This window comes from Acanthopagrus latus, chromosome 4 (assembly GCF_904848185.1).
Source record: "Acanthopagrus latus isolate v.2019 chromosome 4, fAcaLat1.1, whole genome shotgun sequence".
Taxonomy (NCBI): domain Eukaryota; kingdom Metazoa; phylum Chordata; class Actinopteri; order Spariformes; family Sparidae; genus Acanthopagrus; species Acanthopagrus latus.
The window spans coordinates 18,497,876-18,522,245 of record NC_051042.1 but is presented as its reverse complement, the minus strand read 5'-3'; the positions used below and the strand labels follow the sequence as shown (position 1 = coordinate 18,522,245).

The 24,370-nt window shown below is 41.2% G+C and overlaps 2 protein-coding genes across 2 annotated transcripts; one reads left to right on the top strand and one right to left on the bottom strand.

The window, feature by feature from the left end:
- Positions 1–130: 130 nt before the first annotated feature.
- dpep1 (dipeptidase 1) lies at positions 131–7,822 on the top strand. Its single transcript, XM_037095386.1, has 11 exons — positions 131–473; positions 726–852; positions 2,432–2,564; positions 2,648–2,798; positions 3,743–3,812; positions 4,322–4,479; positions 4,555–4,621; positions 5,368–5,452; positions 5,565–5,640; positions 6,728–6,863; positions 6,993–7,822. Exons 1-11 carry the CDS (start codon positions 346–348, stop codon positions 7,179–7,181), a joined length of 1,320 nt encoding a protein of 439 aa, XP_036951281.1. The 5' UTR covers positions 131–345; the 3' UTR covers positions 7,182–7,822.
- On the bottom strand, positions 7,760–22,920 carry slc22a31 (solute carrier family 22 member 31). The gene is made up of 9 exons (XM_037094939.1): positions 22,240–22,920; positions 18,522–18,625; positions 17,607–17,761; positions 13,968–14,136; positions 12,660–12,805; positions 11,261–11,369; positions 10,935–11,149; positions 10,362–10,473; positions 7,760–10,069 (listed from the first exon to the last, which is right to left on the bottom strand). Exons 1-9 carry the CDS (start codon positions 22,669–22,671, stop codon positions 9,637–9,639), a joined length of 1,875 nt encoding a protein of 624 aa, XP_036950834.1. The 5' UTR covers positions 22,672–22,920; the 3' UTR covers positions 7,760–9,636.
- Positions 22,921–24,370: the final 1,450 nt, after the last annotated feature.

The window sequence follows — 24,370 nt, the reverse complement described above, 5'->3', positions numbered from 1 at the left end:
CAGAGATTGTGAGAATGTTGAAGCTGCTGTTCATTTACGACTGCTGACGCTGTAATGAGAAACAGACAAAAGAGAGAGGAGGAGCGATGAGCAGAGTAGATGCTTAAAGCCAAAAATCACACCCGAATAGATAGAAAACCTGAGTGGGAATCTGCTGTGCACAAACAACAGAACTTAAAAGGTTAGCGGCTGGCTAGTCAGAAAGAAATTACAGCAGCGTTAGCCAGAGGTAAGAGAGAGGTCAAGGCGAGCACTCTTGGGACTGGGCGCACGGGGGGGGGGGACTGGAAGTTTGGAGGCGCAAAGAAAAAGAAGAGAAGAACACGGTGTGTCAAAGTTTGAAAAATGCTGTCCAAGGTCATCTCAGCCGTATGTCTCACGCTGTGGGTCAGTCACTGTGCCGTCTCTGCGGCTGAGGATCCATTCATGACCAAAGCTCTCAAGCTGATGTCTGAGACCCCGCTCATCGATGGGTGAGTAGAAACGTCTCTTGCAATTTAAAAAAAAAGAAGTGCTTTGAACGATAGTCTTAATTATATCACCTGCTGTCTGTCATAATGAGAACCAGCAGCAGTGAACATGATGCTCTCTGTGGTAAAAAAAACAAAAAAAAAACACACACACACCTCTGGAAGTCATTTCTAGTGGTTTTCCTGCCTGCTGTAAAATCACAGTAAATGATCCAAGAGGCTGAGTGTGTGACTTTTTACTTCCTGCCCTTCCAGCCACAACGACCTGCCCTGGCAACTTCGAAAGCAATTCAACAACCAGCTCAATGTAGTGGACCTTAACACACTTAACACGACGCACACCAACATCCCGAAGATCAAGCAGGGAAAACTGGGAGCTCAGGTACAAACAGAACAGAGTGTACTGGGGAGAGATCGATCAGAGAGAAAAAATAATGAGGAGGTGTAGGTTTGGTCTCTCTAAGCGCCAGCGCCATTCATGCTCTGAATGAAACAAACAATGTGGGAGGATTGCTTGAAATTGTTTAAACTGGTGAGCAGCTAGGAAAAAGGGGAGACAGTGAGCAGTCAACTTTTTGTTCTCCGTGTTACTAAACCAAACTAGATGAAACTTATAGATGCCAACGATTAATTTGTATGCAGATGACACAATTATCTACAGGCGATCCTCATTTAAAGGGTAACTACACCAGTTTTATACATAAAGTGTACTTCTGCATCACATGGAAAAAAAGTGATATAAAGCCTTTTGTGGCTCCAGAGGTGGCTGCGTGTAATCTGTTAAAGTACATCAAGGGATGTCACTCAGTGGCTTAGTTGCATTGTGGGTAATGTAGGCATCAGGTTTTGAAAGCATTCCACTTATCTAACATCACACAGAGACAGTGATATCCCCTTTTTCATTCGACACATCTATAGAATTAGTGGAGTTATCCTGTAATCCTTTAATGGTAGATACATTACAAGTATCATTTTCCTTTTGATGTGTACTTTTGCTGTAAATCGTCTGGTAGCGGTTAATGATTAAAACACTGGGAACACTGTCAGCTGAAGGAAAAATATTTGCCAGAACTTGGAAATGCACTTGGATTAATGAACACTGTTTTCATGATTTTTTAAAAATATGTTTTTAAGATTTCAGTCTCCAGTGTTCAAGTTGAAGGCACTCCGTCAATAAAGCCTCTTGATATCAAAGCAAAATGTTTTTTAAGCTTTATATAAAGAAGATTTTATCTTATATCACTTTAATTTGTACAACTGGTGGAGCTACCCTTTAAATTAGTGACCTGCCTCTCCAAGAAATGTGAATCCATATCATTTTTAAAATTATAAGAGATAAAAAAGTTGTCAGTGGTGGAAAGTGAATAAGTAAATCATCTTCAGGACTGTACTTGAGTGGATTTGAATACTTCTTTCACCATACCACACCTGCCCCTAAACTGACCTTATTAAGTTGATCGGCCAGCTTTGGCCAGCCTGATCCACAAATTCCTTTTTCTATGACATTAGAAAAAAATTGGTGTTTCATTCATTCGAATCAGTTCTTCTCAGTGAAATATGCACATTTTAGATTAGGGGCAAAAAGCACTGGGATGAGATCAGTACTCTGTGTGAGTAGAATATGGAAATACTCAAGTAAATTACAAATATATTAAAACTTCACTTAAGTACAGTCGTTGAGTAAATGTACTAAGTTACATTTCATCACTGAAAAGCAATGATTTGTCTGTACACATCTGTATTTTGTGTTTGGTACTGTTGAGAATTTACAGTTTTGATTCAGACCTTCTCCAGGTGTCCCTTGTTCAAGACATTCTGTGTGTCTCTTTCCACATTATGTAAACAAATTCTACATAACACCATTAAAAAGGGACATGGTTCTTATAAGGAACAGACAGCAGCTCTGTAAATGTTCCCAAGATGTTGTGCCGCTAATTCATTATCTTCTGTTCCTGTGTCAGTTCTGGTCGGCCTACGTTCCCTGTGACACTCAGTACAAAGACGCCGTCCGACAAACACTGGAGCAGATCGATGTGGTCCACAGGATGTGTGAGAAATACCCGGACAACTTCATGTTCGCCACCAGTGCCCAAGGTGAGACTGTGATAGTAGCTTCAGAGACATTTAAGCGTCACTTCCACTCTCTACCTGGCTGAATCCCCCATTATCGCTCACAGACATCAGGACGGCCTTCAGCCAGAACAAGACAGCCAGTCTGATCGGGGTGGAGGGGGGTCACTCCATCGACAGCAGCCTGGGCACCCTGCGCACCATGTACCAGCTGGGGGTCCGCTACCTCACTCTCACTCACTCCTGCAACACGCCCTGGTAAGAGGTTTATGCCACCAAACACACGCACACACACACACACACACACACACACACACCCGTGTGCACAACAGCCAATCAGGCGTCACACGAGTTGTGTGTTTGTGCGTGTGAGGGGAGCGAGCCAGGTGAGGAGGAGTCGCACCGATTCTGTGCTTGTGTAAAAGCACGCTGTGAAAAATGTTCCATTACAAGTAAAAGTCAAACCAAATTTTAAGTCAGCAGAACTTGAGGAAACACATTCAGTTAACTTTAGATAGTAAGTTGAATCAATAAATGACAAATATTACAGAACAAATTTGAAGTCCTTTTAGGTTGTCTCACTTTTAAGAATCAGGTTTTCATTTCAAGCAAAGTGTCGTGCTTATAGTGAAAACAAACAATCGTGACTTATCTCAAAACGTTCTGAGGACATAAAGCACCTGAGATCTGAGAACTTCCTCCCCCACCACCGGTTAAATAAGTAAGGCGTTTCACCATCAGACAACATGGTCGGTTGCGGCTGTGTTGTGGGGAGTTCGGGGGATTCCTGCAGGCCTCTCAGGCTCTCCAGGCAGCAGTATCAGATTAGCCGGAAGAGCATTGAAGTGTTTCACCTGATCACTATTATAAAGCTGCAGTGAGGACTCGAGCTGGTTTCATTGACTGTAAATGTAAACTTACTGAAAAAAAAACCCATCTCTGTGACAGCTGCGTATTCACCTGTCTGTTGTTTGCTCTTTGTTATCTCTGAGTTCAGAATATGTAATAAATGTGCAATTTGTGGCCCTTAAAATCATCAAATTTACATTGGATGAAGTCTTTAAGAGTACTTCAATGCAGTGTCCAGGATAGAGATGTGATCCAAAGTTATTCTTTGACAGATCCAAGAAATCAACTCTAAGTTGCTTTGCTGGTTTCTCTCAGTTTGGCCTTCTCATGGTGACTGTGTCTTCTCCCATCAGGGCTGATAACTGGCTTGTCGACGAAGGATCAGACCCTTCCGAGCATAACGGACTCTCTCAGTTTGGCAAGGTCAGTGAGCTGGCAGAGAAGAGGAAGTTACATGATTTATAATGTGTAATATGTTACCGATTGGTGTCTTCAAATTGTTTTACTGCCATTGTGTTTTATTCAACTTCAGTTTATTGCGCGAATGAGCAAACTTAGACGTTTACTCTCGCAATTGAGATGATGCGTTTTGCAATCAAAGTTATGTTTATATAACTTGGTGAAGTAAATATAACAATAAGAAAAGTAATTAAAGAAATACAGTGACAAAGTAACATTTTCCTTTTTTTATACTGCTAAATGGAATAAGTTCTTATTAAAAAAAACATTCAGTTCTCACGTTACATTGCCTGACAGAACTGAACCAAAGAAGGGTTTTGTTTTTTATGCTGATCTACAGAAATTAATGTCAAAAACACGCAAAGTAAAAAACAGATATCTGAAACAATATTCACTACTATACATGAAGTGGGAAACTGTTGACATGGACCATAGAAAGGAAAGCCTTTAACAGCATTCCCTGTGCACTACAGCAAGTGGTCATGGAAATGAACCGTCTGGGGATGCTCATCGACCTCGCTCACGTCACAGTGAAAGTGATGAACCAGGTGCTCGACATGTCTGAAGCTCCGGTCATCTTCAGCCACTCGTCAGCCTACAGCATCTGTAAACACGCGAGGAACGTCCCTAGGTAAATGTTCTTTGGTCCATAAAAGTATTGATGACCAAGAAAATGTCGTCACATGTCCCGTTTTATTTCTCACAGCCCAAAGATAGTTAATGTTCCATTAGAGAAGACTACGAAAATATTCACATTTGAGAAGCTGAAATCTGTGAGTGTTTTTGTCTAAAATCAACAAATTGATTAAATGACAAATTGTTTCAGCTCATTATCTAAAATGTGGTGAGGAGCCACGACCAGACACTTCTTCTTTAAAGGGCTCACAGGTCGCAACTGTTGGTAGCGGTTATTGTAATTTATAACAAAAGGCACGCTGCATATAAAAAGTACAACAATTCCTTCCGAACTGTAGTGGAGAGGCAGAAAAAAGGAAGTGGTGATAACTCAAAACTGCAGTTAAGTACAGGTGGCACAGAGTCTTGGAAGACAACAGCTAGCCTGACTGCGATGAAATGACCCCCCTAGAACACAGCTCTGTAATCGTCTTTATCACACCAAAGAGTTGAAATCAGCACCTTGTGTCAACTTCTACTGATACTTGTAGCCTGTAGTGGAAGTTTCACAGTAACAGGCAGTAAAACAGTAAACAGGAGATTATTGTGCAGTAAAAAAAAAGAATACGAACAAACCGACAAAGAAGCATCTCAGTGATAACCGGGAGACAAGGACTCTAATAAAATGATAAGAAAGCAGAGGTTAGTACCCTTGTGTACTTCGTTGTTATTGTGTTTGAACGCGTCTCTCGGCCCTGGTCGTGTCTTTCACTGACCCTGCTCCGGAGAGTCCGTCCTGCCTAACAAAGCAGAAACGATGCAGCGTGTCGTTCCTTCCTATAGATCAGAGTTTCTAGGTCAGTAAGTGTTTCACTGTCATGTCACATCCTGTCTGTGTCTCCAGCGAGAGAAAAAAGGGATCGTCATGGTGAACTTCTATAACGACTATGTGACCTGCAGCAAGACTGCGAACATCTCAGATGTGGCCGGTAAACTACTGTTATGACCATGAAGAATACCGTAAACCTAGTTAAATATTAACATTTATCATCATTTCTGTACCCATCTGCTTTATTCTTGACTTTACTGCTCTCATCGCAGATCACTTTGACCACATAAAGAAAGTGGCCGGGGCAGACATAATTGGTTTTGGCGGAGATTACGACGGGGTGACAAGGTGAGTGGAAAACATTCAAACATCAGCTTAAAGGTCAGACATGTGACCTCAGTCATTTGGCCCAAGTTTCAAGAAAGCCTCAAGTCAAGTTCACCAAAAAAAAGTCACTATCTTCTTACTCCCATGTCGAGTGAAATTTTGTAGTCCACAAAACATTTCTGGAACTTCTGAGACAGCAAAACAACACTGCAGCATTCTCCTAAACAACTGAAGTAGATGGGGACTTGTTTTAAAATGTAAAAAACACTTTTAGCTGAGAAGCAATAGTGAAGAGTTCATCTTTAAGAAGGATGTAAGGCTCGCTCTTCAAATAAATGTATAATCTTGGTGCTTTCGGAGTCTTTGATTACTGGGGACGAGCTGTACTGAGCCAATTTATGTTTTTTCAAGCGGCTATTTTGCATGTTTTATGTCCCCATCTACTTCAGTTGTTCAGGAGAACGCTGCAATGCTGTTTTGTTGCAAAGCTCTGGAAATGTTTTGCAAACTACAAAACTTCACCAGACTTATCATCTGCATCTGTAATTATGGTTTCTTACTTTTTTCTTAATCAAAAAAACCCCCCAAAAACTGAAAAAACATAAAATGAAAAGTCAAGTCATGAGTCTTTAACCTGCAAATCCAAGTGGAGTCTCAAGTGATTTAAACAGCCACTCAAGCTCAAGTCCAACTCATGACTCCAGCATACTTCTCTGTCAGTGTGTAGGATTTAGTGGCATCTTGTGGCGAGGTTGCAGATTGAAACTGACCGCACATCCCTCTTCTCACCCTCCTATATGGCGGGTGGCCACTAAAAACCATGAAAGGGGCTACTGGAGAAACATGGCGAACTTCGTGGAAGGGGACCTGCTCCCTCTGTAGATATTAAAGGCTCATTCTAAGTAAACGAAAACTCAATTATTTCTTGGGGTGGCCACACCTTAATGAACGCACAATTGTTAATTTTATATTCCACTTCTGTCAATAGATGCTCCTAACTTTCTACACACTGAACCTTTAAACATAAAGCTGTGCTGAAAAAAAGCAAAAGATCAAACTAAAAAAATGTGACTTTGTATCAAGAAACTGTGTCCAATGTATCTGTCAGACTGCCGGAGGGGCTGGAGGACGTGTCCAAGGTGCCAAATGTGGTGGCTGAACTGCTGAGGAGAGGATGGACTGATGAGGAGGTGAATGCGGCTCTGGGAAACAACCTGCTGCGTGTCTTTACTGATGCTGAGGAGGTGAGTGAGACCAAGACAGACACACACACACACACACACACACACACACACACACACACACACACACACACACACACACACACACACACACCTGTCTGCTGCTTCACTGTCTTATTCTTTGTGCCTCAGGTCCGTGACAAGTTGACTAACAAGAAACCAGATGATGTTCCTATTCCATATGCTGAGGTGAACAAGAACTCGTGCAGGACGAGCCACGGTTACCCCGACGACGTAACTGGAGCCGCGAGTTCACTCAGCACGCTGGCCCTGCAGCTCACACTGGCTCTCCAGGGTCTTCTCTTACTATCAGCTCTATAGACTGCTCATCAGTGCAGTTAATAGGCTGTTAATAGGTTAATAAGTTTACTGTTTAAATTTTAAAAATTGATTTAACAGCTTGTCTGATATTAATGTTTTTCTGCAGGTTAGCTTTAAAAAAATGACCAGATACTAGTGACTTCAGCAGTGTCAGAGTTTACTGAACTCATCTGGCTGTTTTAATTCACCATAAGACCGTCAGAAAGATGCAAATAATAGTAATACAACTGTACTCAGAACACACCCACACACACACAAGTATTCATCAACATCATTACACTGACATTTTCACAGGGAGCAGTAAATGTCCATATTTTCTGAGAGAGGATCGCCATCTAGTGTTCCTAGAGTGCAAGAAATGCAAAATGTCCCATTGGCCTCTCAGCTCCAATTTGCCTGTTTTGAATTTACTTTGGGTTACAAACATGTGACGTGATTTAGCTCTGTGGGGTGGTGGCATGATCATTTGGATACAAAACAGTCAATGTTTCCTCAAGGACACCAAGCAGTCTGTGGAAAAAGTTTCAACACAACAAAATGGCATGAGATTCTTTGCGCAACTGTAAGACCACTGAGGATGAAATCATAACGTGACTTTAATTAAAAAAAAAAAAAAAAGACCTCTCCTGAGGGTTAATCAAGTACAGTAGTGTGTTTTTTTTCCTATCACACAGTCACAGACACACTGCAACCTTGAGCTCAACAGCCATCAATTCAGAGTGTTTGTGTGTAGCGACATTGACAGGTAGATTGTCTCCACTGTTTAACATGACATATTCATTTAAAAAAAGAAAAATGTGAAAATGAAGAAGACTCAGGCAAAAAATCTACTGTCCTCCAGTGAAGGTTGGTGCTGTTGAATTCTGAAGCACTGATCCACGGATTACACAAAGAAACCCACCGTCCAGCAGCATTAAACAACTTGAACGAATGACCCACAGGCTTGTGTAGGCAAATGAGAGAGATGGGGAGGGGCTCATTTTTCATGTCACGCTACAATCTGCTCATGTATGGCCAATAAAAAAGATTTGAAAGAAAAATACAGGAAATTGTTACATAGAGCCCCTTTAATTTTTACTAATACTAATACACACAGGACACAGTTCATCATCTTTACAGGACAGAGAATGGGTGAGCTGCAGTCGTTAACACATTTGCAAACTCAAAATCACCTACTTCCAGCCTTTGAGGAGAAAAGTAAAATAGGCATATATAAAAGATTAAAAAAAGGCACCTTTAAACAAAAGTTTGTAACCTAAAAAAGTGGTTTATGGAGTGGAAAAACTTCAGCTGCAGACAAGGTTCATCATCTATTTTTCCCCACAAAGATCCCAATTTTTGGCAAAATGCTTTTAAGTGAAATAACACCATCATGTTCAGTGACCAGTGCATCATTTAGCGCCCTCTTGTGTGCTTCACAAGTAAAACACAGGACTCCACAACAACAGTGTGTGTGACCGAGTTGTGTGTCCTGCTGCTCCTCGGGATCCTCTCCGCACTGAGACACTGCTGGTGAGTCAGACTTAATGAAAAGGGTGTGAGTAACTCACAAATGGACAAAGGGCTGCAGCTCACATGATCGACAGAAGCTGCTCGGTTAAGAACAGCGTTTCTGAACAGTTTCTGGGCAAATTTGTGTCTGAGAAGCTGGTTCCAGACAGGCGAGCAGCGTGACCTCAGCAGAGGGTGATCTAAGGCTGCAACTGAACATCATCTGCATTATCAATCCATTTGTCCATTATTTACTAGAGTAATCGTTGTCAGAAAATCCAAGGTGACGTCTTCAAATGTCTTATTTTATTTTTGTCGGTCCAAAAATGATATTCAAGAGGATGACAACCGTATCTTTGCTTGGAAAACTGCTTATTACTAATTCATTGATGACTGACTACTTGGTGTTTTGACAAATCGATCAGTCAATCAATTATTGCACCTCTAGTGTGATCTAAATATCTGAATATTTTGTTGTTTTTCTGTTCCTCCTCTATGACAGTATATCTAAACTGCACATTTTTGGATTGAGGACAAAACAAGACATTTGTAGGACATCATCTTTGGGCTTTAGAAAACACCGATCAACATTTTAAAGACCAAACAACTACTCTATCAGTCGAGAATGAAAACAACCGTTAGTTGCTCCAGTGACATAAACGTTTAGCTGAAGATGGCCACTGTTTTTTCAGTGTGCTACTTGAATCCACGTGAGAAAAAAAAACACAACATAGTAACAGCTTCAAGTGTCAAATGTAACAAGAAGATCTACTGTTGAAAAAGTAACAGACTTGGAGTCAACACTCTAAAGTGCATTACATCCCAGCCAAGGGCGGTTCGTCAGTTGAGGTATGACCAGCCAGACGATAATGAAATAAGGGACGTTGGCAGACTGTCTGTAGAGGTATGTCTATAAAGAGGAGGAGGGATAATCCAAGTCTGTTTAGAGGAGTTATCACAGGACCTATCTCAGTGTCTCATTCTCTTGTCCCTGTGTTTCACTGTCCGTCACAAGAGGGGGTTGAGTCAGCACAGCGATCCTGTAAGGCAAACTATCTTTAGTCAACATCTTCCTGGTGGCAGACACCAGGCGGGAATAGTTATCAGGGTTGTACTCGGACAGCGGGGGTCGGGTGTGCAGTAACGGCAGGCTGTCCCTGTCGGGCCGTGACCGGAGGAGTGGAGGCCGCCGATGGCACTCGCCCTCCTTCATGGAGTCTGGGAGCGGCTTGCGTTTGCTTTCAGGTAGAAGCATTATGGACAACACGGAGAGCACGGCGAAGGAGGCGAAGACGACGTGGTGGAGGAAGTAGCCGCCATTGTTTTGGAGCTCCATCAGGGAGGAGGCCGCCATGCCAACACAACCCGCTGCCAGCACGAGGCCGAGGCATCCACCTCTGACAGAGAGAGGGAAGAGGAACAGGGAAAATGAAAAGGAATCATCAGGGGGCGACATCACAGTGAAACGATCAGACAATACTTTACGGCCCTGTGCTGTCTGTAGCCTCAGCCCTTCTTTGACAATGACTGACAAAAAAAGGCAAAACCATTTCCTCAACAGGAGTAAACTGTCATAGCAGCAGACTGATACATACAATAACACATCATCAAATAAGCCGTATTAGGGTTTGGCTACACAGATCAGAAGCTACACAATAAGAAAACTATATTGTCAGCCTCATCACTCACCGAACTACAGTTGGCATCACCTCACAGGCGAAGAAAACACTGAGCATGGCGAGAGCCTGAGAGAACAGCAGACCCACGACAGAAAGCACCAACACCAGGCCTCCACGCAGGTCTGAGACAGGAGAGAAACACTGATTAATGTTCAGTTATCTATTAAATTATCAGACGTTTAACTGTCCCAGAGTTTAGTGGAAGTCCCTGCTCTGTGATATCCAGCTGGGACATTCTTTGACACACGTTTTCTTTGGGCTGAAACTTACATAGTCTCTCACTATGGCTTTCCTGGCTTTTTCTTGTTGTGTTTATGAATGTTGGTTTGGGGTTTTGAAGTGAAAATGAATAACAGATAATAGTTTTAACTGCAGCACCATCGTAACCAGAGCTATTCGAGATAACTGGCGTGACCCCAACATTGCATCTATAATGAGGTCCTGACCCAAAATGTTCTACGCCATCTCCCTCTTAGCTAAGCTTGAAAAAAATGGTGCATCTACATTATTATATCATCTACACACAAATACACCTGATATTTGACAGAGTTGTAAATGAAATAAAGATGCGGGTGTTACGTACACTGAGTGAGGGCCAGCAGCAGCAGAGATGACAATCCGGTGATGATGGCGGAGAGCAGAAGCATGCCACGCCGACCAAAACGATCGACGGTCTGGCAGATGAAGATGCAGGCCAGTGCTCCGGTCAGCACTCGGAGAAAGTAGCTGAAGTAGAAGTTGGTGGAATAACTGCGCAGGTTTCTGGTGAAACAGTACTGAATTCCTGTTCCAATGAACCTAGGAGACATGAGGGAGTCAAAACCATGAACATCTAACACACTGCACGTCAATTTTGATATAAAATGGACATTTTGTTTTTGCTTTTTCACATCACGAATATAAACTTACAGTGTGAAGCTGAGAATGAGGCAGTTTTTCCAGATAACGCGAGTCCGACGCAGCTCCAGGACTGAAAAGTATTTCGGCCGGCAGTCTTCGACATATGCTGTGTCAATTTCTGCAGACAGAAAAGAGGGAAAGTTTAAAGGAAAGGTTGGAATCTTGCCATCACAAATTCTAATAATGGCTGCCGATAAGTGTATCACAATTACAATGCATCAAAATATGGATTGGAAAAGTCTGGGAACTCAATGAGTGCAAATAACAAACACACTTCAAGGCCAAAATGTATACAAGCAGAGAGGTGGAGTTGTGTGATAGGCCTGTGGAGGCGATATTTATGACTTAAAGAGGAACATACTCCCCCCCCGAGAATGTTGTCTTAGCAAAATGACAGAGGTCCTGTCCTCGCTGCAGCAGCCCCAGGTTTGAGTCTGATCTGTGTGTCGTCCCCCCTCTCTTTAATCCGATTTCCTGTCATCTCTACAAGCTGTCCTACTAATAATGCCAAGAGAGGCCAATAAAATACTTCAAATAAGTGTCTAGAAAATGACACTGGACTTATTTTTTTTGACTGCAGCCCAGGTGACGTCACTGGTTCAACAGAGCACTTTTCCGACTACAGCCTTTAGAAAGATGTTGGGTGTGTTTGTTCTTTAAACTTAAGGGGAGTCCCATGTGCCTTTTTCTCCCTGTCCTTGTCACTACATGCTAAATAAGAATATTTTTTTATGACTGATTCTTTGCTCGTTAACAGTAACAAATAAGCAACTGTTTTGAAAATGGATTTATTTATTGAAGTCATTTCTTTTAGCAAAAATGCCACAACTCTCTCAGTTGTAGTGTTGCATTTGTTTCAGTTTTATGATTTTGTGTTTGATGACACAGTAAACAGAAAGGTTTTTCTGATTGGTTAGATGGAAAGAAAGGCAACATCTGAAGATGCAGGGAGGCTTTAGGGCAATAAAAAGAATTTCTAACCGAAAATAATGTTAGTTGCAGCTCTAATCCTGTTTCACTTGGGAATATGAACCGATAAGAGTTGTCAGATGACAGCTAGGATATTAATATTTTCATTCTGACTAAACATGTGCACAAGATGGAGTTTTGACATTGTGAGAAAAAAACAAAACAAGTACTGCCTTCATGTCGGCCAAACAGAAAATATGACAGCGCCAGTCGTGCATTTGAGGTCACTGCAAATTGATTAGGATTAGAGCCTGCTTATGTTTAATATTTTTATGTGCGGAAACTCATGACAAATTTGTATGAAAAGAGACAATTTATTCATGATCTGGGCAATGTTTAATCAAGATTATGCAACATTTTAAGTCTTAAAATCAAACTGCTTTAGAAGAAAAAAACTTGGGCTTTTGTAACCAGTTTGTGTGTGTGTGCATGTGTGTACCTGACAACAGGGTTTCCCCAGGGTAGATTTCATCTTGCAGACAAACTCCATTCCTGGTGGAGAATTCCTGCAGGCTCCTCTTGGCCTGGGCGATCTGAGTTGTGGCCAGCAGCCAGCGAGGAGACTCAGGAAACACTGACGCACAGCTGAGGAAAAACAACTCTGTTGTTAAATCTCAGATAGATATTGAGCTCAAACATGGTCTGTAACATCAACAAAGGGTGGGGACGTACAGATGAACGCATGGGCAAAAATATTCCTGGCATTTTTTGGTAAGATCACATGTATAAATAAAATGTTGTAATTTCAGCACTACTTGATATAAGTTTATTGTGCACATATAGAAGGCATTGGGACACGTGTGTTTCCACTTATAAAGTTTTTCATCGTTACGTACACAAGATATTTAAAATATACTATGCAAGATTTTCCTAAGAAACAATATACAGACTGGTACAAACATGATCCCTCTCAATCTATCTGCATCTACAGAGACCCTACACCCTGCCTGTTTTTTCTGATTGTTGTATAATTTTGTTCTTTCCAAGATGTTTTTGGGTGTTAGTCATTCAGTTGATTTGGGGTCGTCAAACATGGAGGCCTTGGGTTCATGGCCTGCCAATCTGCAGCATCTGTATTTGGCGATCTGGGAATGAGACCTAATCAACGACCTTTAGAATTTCTACACCTTGTATCATATCACATCCAAGCACTTTCTGGACATTTGCAATTTCAAACTATTCCAGCCCCTTATGGCTGTGGGACAATCATGTTAAGTAAGAGCATTCTACAGAAGGGAGACAAATATAACAGAAAATATAACAAGTTTAATAATGTGTCACTGCTCCACGGAGTTAGTATGGATAAAATTACAATTTCAAGCAGTTTCAAGGACTTTAGCCAAACTCTAAGCACTTGTCAAACCTTGAAAATACCAGTGTGTGTACCAGTATGTGTTTGTTAAGGATTTCCAGCACCTGTTCGAACCCTGTTGCCAATCCTGCATAACATCCCTTTAAAAGTGTGTGTGGAGGAAGATTTCTTACTACTGGAAGATAGAGACACTCATAGTTCTGCTTAATGACACACAGCACCTGATATGCACTGTGAATGTGATTGAAATGTCTTGTTATGATGTCGTATATTCTGTTATTTGTTCTCAGGTTCTCAGGTCCCTTTCATAAAAGAAATAAAACACTCAGGTGTGAGGCTGAAACAGGACCGACTCCAAACTGCAGATGGGTCAAACATACATTAAAGCTTCACCAAACACAATGAAGCCAACACACATATTACCAGATGACTCACCACCAATAAGAAAGCAGCAGGAGCAGAGGCAAAGTCGCCACAGCCTGGAGGACGGGCCAGTCGCGGCACAGAATGGCGATACCCGGCAACAGCAGCTCTGCGAACACGCCGAAGAAGCTGCTGATCATGGCCACCATGAGACGATGGGGAGGGTCACACAGCTCCAACCCTGAGAGAGGCAGGAAGACAGATATTATCAAGACACAGATGAAGCCAAACTAATACATTTGTCCAAAACCAATCTATTGTCTGTCAGGAAATGAAACCCTTCACACATGAAGCTACTAAACAATCTGCCCTCTCTTGTATTGCGTTCTCCGCAGACAGAACACTTAAATATAACAAATACTGTTGCATGTCTGTGCGTGTACTAGTCTCTTTTCTTTTGCCTACAACCTTGTTGCACTGTGTTTGGTAGTTCAAAGCATAGTAACACTGCTGGGACATAAAGTACTCCTAACTTTCAGGCACTGACGTAAACTTGTTTGGGAGCGTGTGAAGCTGAGAGAGTTTCTGCTGAACTTTGACCTCCTTCCCCTCCGAGCTCTTACTCTCTTTCCGCGTCCTCCCAGAGTCAGAGGGGAAACAAGGAGCTCACTTCCTGCTCACTTCCTCGCCTTCAGTTCTGTCCAACTATTGTTTTCTCCTCTCTGCGGAGGAGTAGCGCTGGCAGGACATCACAGAGAAACATTTCTCTCAGGTCCCATCCCGCCCAGCCCAACATCAGCCTAATCCAAAACAGAAACAAACACCCCAAAAATCTGGACTCAATCTAGCCCTGACCTCACAGGAATGTGGGAGTATGTGCGTATGTCAAAAAGAAAACACAAAAGTGTACCTAGTACCACCTCCTCCCACGCAGGAATGAGTTCTACAAATGTTATTACATTCCTGTGCTGCTTCACTCTTGTTTTAGACAGCTCCAGAAAGAAAATACACTGTATTTGATGCACTACGTTTTCCTACCAGTCAGATGATATCTTTTTAAAGAGAAACATGATTAAGAAGGGGAGCTAAAGCTTCGTGACAGAGGGGGCGAACACCGGAGAGCCCCTAAATGAGGACAGCTGAGAGGTAGAAGTAAAAAGAAACCGACCAGTTGTCTGCTGTCAGTCCGAGCTCAGCACATCGCACTGTAGTTTCTCATCAGCTCAAATTGCCCCACAACTCTTCAAGTCTGTCAGTAGGAATATGTGGACATATTTGTCATTCCAGAGTGCAATCAAATATGTAGCTCACTGAACTTCTGTGTGTCCCAACAATTAGCATATATATCAGATATTATTTGTGTTAGCATAAAGTTTTTGAAGCTAGAATGAAGAAAAAGTCAACAAACACATCTGCCTTAACCAGAAAATCACACAACCCGTGCAGTGGATCAATGCATGTCGATCGAACTGCAAGTTTAAATCTCCATGGCAAATTAAAAAAGGTGCAATCCTAAAGATCTTTATGAAGTCAACCCACATATTTTATGCAATTTATCACGGGCATATTTCAGCAAAAGTTGTTCAAAACATTAAGGTTCAGTAATCACTTCTCCACTTCATTGTTTGTGATGGGGTCCGCCATTCCCACACGGGATTCAAATTGACTTCATCCACACAAGGAAGTCACAAGAAACAATGCAACATGTAATCTAGTGTTACAGTGAGTTTTTTTGGCTGTGCTGCAAACTAGAGATGGGCATTTCAAGCAAAACATGCTATTGGATAATCACTGGGAACTATTAAAGGAAAATATATTTTTCAAGACAAAAACATAGTAACATGAACTATTACAATGTTAATATCTGATCCCTAAATGGAAATGATATATCAGTTGCTCTTCTGTTGGATTTTTTTTAGATTGTTGTCTTTGCCAAATCAACCTGGACAGAAACCTGACAGATTACAATTTAACAATTTAAGAAGAGATTTAAAATGTTTTTCCAAGGTATTAAAAAGATATATTTTGTTTTCTTCGTTGTACCCAAAGTTGTTTTACCAGCATCTACGAGTTGTTTTATAGTTCATTCAAATGTTCTCTCTGAGCAGGGATCAAAAATGTAGACTTTGTGTTAGTAAAACACTATTTTGAGAATGTTCACTGCACAGGCCCACCACTGTTAGGTTATTTATTATACAAGAAGATTAGACAATGGCCTAATGCTCTACTGGGTACGTTTTTGGCTCCATGTTTTATTTGTGTTTGAGCCTTCAGTATTTCCTTTAAGTTACTTTCAATTAAAAATATTGTTCTCCTCAGAAGACATGGTTTTTAAAATGTCTAGAAGTCACAAAACATTCAGTTAATGAAGCAGCAGCTACTGCTTCTGAAGCGACTTCTCAAAAACAAATCTTGTTTTTAGCTGGAAAACTGTGGATATCTTATCAAACAGGCCTGGGTGTAAATGTATTCATTCAACATGAGGGTTATGCATTCTATTAAATGTGGACATTTTTTACCCAAGAAGAAAAAATGCATCCTCTTCATCCCCTTCATGTCATTAGATGTCCTAATATAATGAACTCCCATTTATCAGACTTGTGGTTGTGATCTGATGGAGGTCATTTATTTATTCTTTATGATATCAGAGAGACTTGAGGAGATGGGAGTTGCTCACAGACGAACATTATGTCAATACTTGTTTCTCCTGTCATTGACCTGTCACTCATATATAATCATAGCATGTATTTCAAACTTTCGTTGTTTTGTCTTTGGTTTGTCTTTCAGGTCTCGTTCTTGACTTTCAGACATCAGAAATAAATGTATCGAGCATGTTTTAAACGTGTTTGTGTTTCCTGAAATAAAGATAAGATGGGAGAGATAGGCAGGATTTCTACTTCGCTTCTGCAAGGGCACAGTGGGATTTTTCTTATCTTTGACTGATAAGATCGTTCACCGGTTTGCTCAGTCGAAACGCTTGCATTAGGCATTTGTATTCTGTTTTTATCTCACAATCTGATTGTTTGGTTTGTTTTCCCAGAGTAAAGCACTAAAACAGACTGTGACTACTCACTGTGCAGTCACAGACAGTCTGCTTGACTCAGGAGCTCACACTGTACAGCACCAGCATGACCGCATTTTATTCTACAATGGGAATCACATGGCCACGATTTATTACATTTACATTGCTTTACATTTACAGAACATTAGATTTTCGTCAAGAGAGAATTCTCTTAATCAACTTACATTAAACAATCATCAGCGAGTCTTAATAGTCAAACCTTTGAGAGCATGCGGAGTTGAGGGACTTTTCCAATAAGTGCACTTTCCAACAGTATGTCTCAGACTGAACAACTGGATATACAGTACAAGTAAAAGTTCATGTGTCTCTTTTTTCCCATTTATTTCCCCATTGGATTCTCATTTAGCCTATTTTAACCACGTTTGTGTACTTTGCTAATTTATGGAACTCTTTGGGAGTAACAGAGTAAAGCAATTCAGCAAATAAAAATATATTTACATAAACACAGTGGCAACAAGTGACTTAGAGTGAAGCGTAGGAATCTAAAAGTGCTCTCTAAAATAAACAAAGAACTCAGCAAGAATTCGCAGCATAGGAGGAAGGAGTTTTTCCCAAATCCCCCAGAGAAGTCAATTATTGAATAAGGCTGCAGGAAGCTTAACCGTTAAATGTTTATACAGGGTACTCACTGGCAATGTATGAGGAGACAAACACCCCGGCGAGCATGGCGCCCTGAGAGAGGCGCAGCAGCAGAAACATCACCGCACTGTTGGACAAACACACGGCTACACCAAACAGACTGGACAGACTGATGGAGAGGAGGAAGCAGCGCCGGCGACCCAACCTGAAAACCCAAACTTTACCATTATCTCACAGGAATATTAAATAAATATGTATGTTCACCTTGTGTAGTCAAAGATGCCAGTTCAAGGAGTTTTACTGCCTACTGGAACTAATGCATGTTGATATTCCTGAGCTTGTTTTTCAGCTGTCGATATTTCACAAATAGTTGGCCCATTCATATATTTTACAAAACGTATTCACAGTTCTCATGTAACAATTCAGGCTGCACAATATTGAAAAACATAGACATCGCTCTAATTCAGTTTTTTTTGTTTGTTTTTTTGCAATATATATATAGCGATACAGGAACATGCTAAAATATGGGAATTTTCCGAAGATAACTTGTATAGCTCTGATTGAAAAGAGTTCATCCTTCTAGAACGACTGGAGTGGTTTTGAAGGGAAATGCATTTTATGAAAGGACCTAAGCAGGGCCTGCTGTGTTTGATTTATTGATTGAAAAAGATTGTGACTGGTAGTTTGCTGGTTGACTCCCAAACAACACATTTCCATGTCTCCCAAAACCCCCAAATTGGACTAAATTATGCAATATGAGACAGACTTAAAAATGTTGCAGCATGACATGTTGGAGCGCAGCTACAATTACAGCGTCACTCATTTGACCGTGCAGAATGGGACCACTACATTTGTGCACATTGCCGTGTCAATGCTGAAACGATATGTGCAGCCTTAGTAACAATGTCATCTCTTAAAATGCGATACTGAACACGGCAGCATAAAAAAGTAAAATCATTATTTACCAGTCGCACAATGTACCGAGGAAGATGTATCCCAGGATCCATCCTACCATCAAGCAGATATGCTGCAAAGGGATTTTCCAGTAGTCACTGCAAACCAGGTTCCACTGTGAAAGAAGACAAAGAAGTACATTCAGGCATTTCTAGTCCAAAACAAAACTCAATATTAACTTTGGAAAAAGAAAGGCCTCTAAAACGGAGAGCATGGCCATTCGATTAGGTTTAAAAAGAGACTAACGATTATACAACGTACAGTATCATGAGTTTTAAATAAAAATTCTCCATGTGGATAGCGACATACTGTACCAACCAGCGAAAACTGTTTGTGCTCTCTCTACCCTAAATAAACTCTTTTGGGATTAAACCAATGTTTGTGCATTTTGTTTTTAAACTAAAAAAATCTTTTAAAAAAACGTCACAGATACATATTTATTTCCTACACCAGCTGCGTTTTTAGAAAAAACAAAAACACTCAAACAGTGAGTGCACGCCCAGGGACCATCTCCAGCCAAGTATTAATACACATTTAGTGCTCTGGTGAGGACCGTACGTGAGACTAAAAATAAGATACAGTGGCCTTGCTCGTTGTATTGCAGGAACATGTCGCCCAGTGTGACCCATTAATGCGTCTTCAATGGCTTCTGGATAACAATTGAGCTCTACCGCACAGAGAAATGAGCCCTGCATTCTTCTGCTACTTGTTTTGGAGATCTGTTGACATGTCATCATCAGCAAAATTCCTGCAGCCGTACATGAACATTTTACACGTATGAAGTTTCAAGCGTCTTTGGTTTCTGTGAATTCTACTACGGTGCCCCAGATGTTGCCGACAAGCCGCATTCATCTAATTTGACTACGTAACAGGGGATAACGGCAGGATACCAGTCAAGTCGGACACACAGATGGGTTTCTGTGAGGAGGCAGGAATGTAGATCATGTCGTCTATAATTGAGTTAAGGTGTCTGCTGACAGTTATTACATTAGAACAAAGCAGAGCTCAAAGTAGAGCGTGCTCTACTCCTGGTAAGTAACAGTCACTGCTTTCCCCACTGCTACTTTTCCCTCCATCTCCTCTGCATGTCCTCCGTTTGGAGTCAAGGCATTTCCTAACAATTAACATTTACCAAACCCTCAGGATATCTGCTGGACAACATTACTTACAACCTAACACAAGTAGATTTTAACCCATTCACTTGTTGCTGAACTTCACCAACACATCATGACTATTGTGACGTTCTCCTTGTCAAAAAATACACAGTAATTTCACTTTGCTATGGCAGAAATTCAGGCAGCGACATTGTACAGTAAATCACTAATAAAAAACTGCTACGCAAGTGAACTATAACTACTATAACACTAATTGAGGGCACATGTCATCTGCAATAGAGGTCTGATATTTTCAATGGCGACATGACAATAAAGTAGAGATTAGGCCAGATTAATTTGCAACAGCAACCTAAAGCAAATGTAAAATGTCAGACGCACATTAATCAGAGAAGGGATCCCCGGGGAAAAGTCTGAAGACGTTCTGGTACATTACTCTCCCTCATAACCTGTGTTTACATTATGTGCAGAATCCCCCACGTGCCAGAATAATACACGCAGTCATGCTTGCTGAGTGGTTATTCACATTGAATCAAGAATGCATGGAAAATAAGCAAGACATGAAGGTCTTAAAAAGTTGATTTCAAAACAACGTCTCTCTTGAACACAGGGCAGTAAGGATATATAGGGAAGTCACAAATGGATAAGTCGGATAAACATGACACGCATAGACCACTCTAAGTGTCCCACAACACCGATGCTATAAACACTCTCCTCCTCTGTCTCAAAGAAAAACATTTTTAGAGGATTCTTTGTACAACTGTGCTCCAAGGTTTTTCTGTTGTTTTCTTTGGTGGATTTCAAGGTGATGATTGCATTGTACTCTATTCACTTTTTCCTCTGGCACAGCAAACAACGTCATGGGGAGAGGAAGCTGCTGCAAAGGAGGTGTTCGGGGTCTCAGGAAGGAACATGGAGGCCTCAGACTTCCCAGAGCGGGAGCAACAGCTTATCAGGAGGGGAAAAAAGGAGAGTATCTACTTCCTTGGAGCCATGATGCAAAAAACACATAGAATACTACAAGTAGTGGTTGAGGGGTAATTACCCATAATGACTTCTTCATCCTGCTTGTCTCCTCTGAAGCTCAAAAGTCTCATTCCTGTGGTTTAGAGACGGCATCAAACACTCTGAGGTGTGTTACAAACTCCTGTGCTGACACAGCTGTAACGTGCACATGTGAGGCCCTTGTAAGTGTCACATGGAGAAATATTTTCATTGGAACTCTTAATCAGTATTTGCAGACTGGGATAGATCTTTGAATAGCTGACGACTAACAGACGACGGGGAAGATAAACTCCATCTTGCTGTTTATTTACTCGCAGTCGTGTTGATAGCTGTTGGCTATGGTGTGTCTGACACAATCAAACAGGATCCATATTCTGCTTAAAAGTCAATGCACACCACACACGCTTCCTCAGGGTCCACAATTCAGTGTAGACATACCGTAAGAACTACGAAGCAGAGGGAAAGCACCCTGCCAAACAGATGAGTCAGAGTGAAAAAGAAAGTTTTAACTGTGCAAATATTGACTGAGTGATGTGAACAACCGTTTTTACGACCACATGAGCCTCCAGCAGAGATAAACTGCTGTTACTGAGCGGACACTGGAACAGATCCCAGCTCGGCACCACCATCTTGGAGCAAGACCAAAAAATTTGAGTAGTTGTGAAAGTGAAAAAAAACAAAAAAAACAACAAAAAAAAACGGGGGAACTGCTTGTCCAGTCTCTGAGTTATTGCATGTGAAAGTTAAAAGATGCAATGTGTACTAATTTTGGTTGATAATATTCAGAACTGAAATTATCAGCAGGAGGTGAAGGACTGACAGTTTTGAAGTTATGACGTCTAGCATGTTTAGCATGCTAAAAAAGCTAACCCCAGTTCAAAAGCTCAAAGAGAAAACTATGCGCACCTGAATGCAGCATCACTGTGCTTTCCTGTGTGGTTTGTATTGGCAATAAAACGTTTTCTGCATGGAGTTCACGACCGCGCCCTCGAGTCACAACAACAATTCAGAAAGTTCGAGAAAATGTTGGCAGTGGACGAAAGTAAACATTGGGTGGTCACGTATCATGTGGGGTTTCTTGTCACTTTAGTACTGGAAACAGCTGTAGTTTGAACGCTCTGAGTGATAAAATTCGAAACAACATTCTGACACTTGAACACACCGAATTTGGAAGAACGACTTCCCAGCTTGAGAAACAGGACCATCTGAGGAGCACTTGAATGCAGCGTAAACAACCAGTAGTTTCGAGCTGCTAGTCCAGAATGCTAGCTCCACAGCTAACCGGGCTAACTAACTAACTGCCCCTTGAGTTGGCAGCAGTTAGCTGTCACTGTTGATATGCCGCCCCCTAGTTGTTGAGTGTGAATTCAACAGGTGGCTTAATTCTTACATATTGCACCTTTAAATAAAGAAAAAGCGGGGAAAACCAACAACCTTATGTACGACTGCATCCAGAAAAGCTGTTTTTTATGGTCTCCTCGGAGTTAAGATGTGGACTAACTAACTTCAGGTGAGTTTATCCTCCACTTCATCCCCGTTTCTTACTCCTTTTAAAGATTCAAAGCCCCACACAGACCTGAGAGATGACCAGCAGCCTGAAAAGTCTCCTTACCTCAGTGACAAAGTTGCTCTGGAGCCCGGCTCCGTGGGTGTACTCCCACCCTTTGGTGCAGGACACCCTTACCCTGGGCACATTCCCGGAGAAGTCCGAGCTGTTGGACGTGTACCTGAAGAGCTCACAGTGGCTGAGCCCGGTGCCGTTGACCCAGGGGATGGCGAGGTTCAGGTACCCCTTCCTGGTGAAGTTGCTAAGGAGGAACGTGGAGGGCAGTAGCAGCGGATCCGGTCTGCAGTGGTACGAGTCCGGGATCAAAGTGTAGAACACGTCGCTGAACAGATTCAACATGACGGCGAAGCTGGGGAACCAGCTGAACACGACCACGATCCGGTTGTAGCGTCCGTAGCCGCCGGTGTGAGGGAAAACCTTCGTCTCGTAGTCCATCTGAGGACGAGAGCGTGCGGGGACCAACGGTGCTGTGGCCATGGCGCAGTGAGAGCGCACACTGTGGTGACAGCGCGCAGAGGGAGCAGGTGAAGAGGAGGAGGAGGAGGAGGAGGAAGAAGAGGAGGAGGAGTTCAGGGGACCGACCTATGAGACACCTGCTGCTTCAGTGACACATGTCAGGGTCGTCCCTGAGTCACGGAGCCTACACGGCCGAGTCACCAGACATAATGGTTGGATCCGGTCCGGATAGCGTGTGACTCTGGAGATGACTGAACGGATTAAAATGATATTTTTTAAAATATTTTTGAAAGATAATATGAAGTTGTGACATCAGAAAATGGCAAATCAGGACTGTTAAACTGGTAGTCCATTGATTAAAGGGGCAATATGTAGTTTCTGGACAATAAATTCAAACTCAGAATTTTAATATTTGTAATATAAATGAGGAAATAATACAAACTATATATTTAATTTTCCAGTAAGGGAATAAACAAGCTGCTCTCAGAGGAAAATAAGATCTCAGAACACTGTGGCAGGGTCCACCACATATAAACAAAGTAAAACAGTATGAAATTGCATTGCCCCTTTAAGATCAGTTTCTTTATTTGGTCATGCAAAGTGAAGAGTTTGTTTTAGTCTATGAAAACGTTTCTCCTCTGATTACACTTTTTCCTCCGAAACCACGTAGTGCACAGAATAGTAATTCTAAAACAACATAATCCAAGATGTACAGACTTTTGTATCATCCCTACACTTAAAAAAAAAAAAAAAAAAAAAGAAGAAGAAAAAAAAAGAATTAAAATGTAAAATAATAAAGTAATCCTGTCACATACGTTTAAGGTAAAGGGTCACATTTAATGGGAAGTGTTTCTGACATGTACTGTCTGTATACATTAAATAACTACAAGTGTCATTTATTACAGGAGACAGAATAATCCATGTGAAATGCCTGACTGTTACATAAAACAGTTTATAATAATAATAATAATAAGTAAGCTGTTTAATTCATCCACATTGACTCAACATGACAGAAAAACTTTGTATTGTATGTAAAAGTTTATATTAAATTAATGTAAAGAAAAATTAGATGGAACATTTACATAAAAATCAAAACACTTAAAGTCAACGTGTGAGGCATAACTATTGTTTCGAGTGTAGGTGTATATCAGGCTCCCACAATGCAACTCAACAACTGTCCCTCCCCCTAAATGGCCACTAGTTTCACTCACCTGCAGTCTGAAATACAGACTGTTTAAACTTTCAAATCTTTAAATAAAAACGTGAGACGTCCCTTATGATGTCATCACTGAGGATATTATACTATATACTGTTCTCCTCCTGATGGGTAAACACAGAGCTTCATGGGTAAAAGAAGTTGTATCGCTCCTTTAAATGTGTTTATAAAATCCTGTTGTTTTTGATTCTTAACATTTACATTTTTTGCCTAAACTATATTTCTGACATTAAGATTAATAATGTCCTTAAATCACAAAAAATGATATTAAAGGAAAATGTAAAACATGTCTAATTACTTTATATTTTACCATATAAACACATTATTTTATAATCCAAAATCTAATCAAACTATCTTTTTTTTTTAATACGTACTTTTTTCATTTAACTAACTTCTTTTTCTATCGTACTGATTTTTATTCTGTACTTTTGCCCGATTTCACTTGTCATATTGTCTAACTAGGTATCATTTTATCCGTATAAAAAGTTTATTATAAGCTCCCGT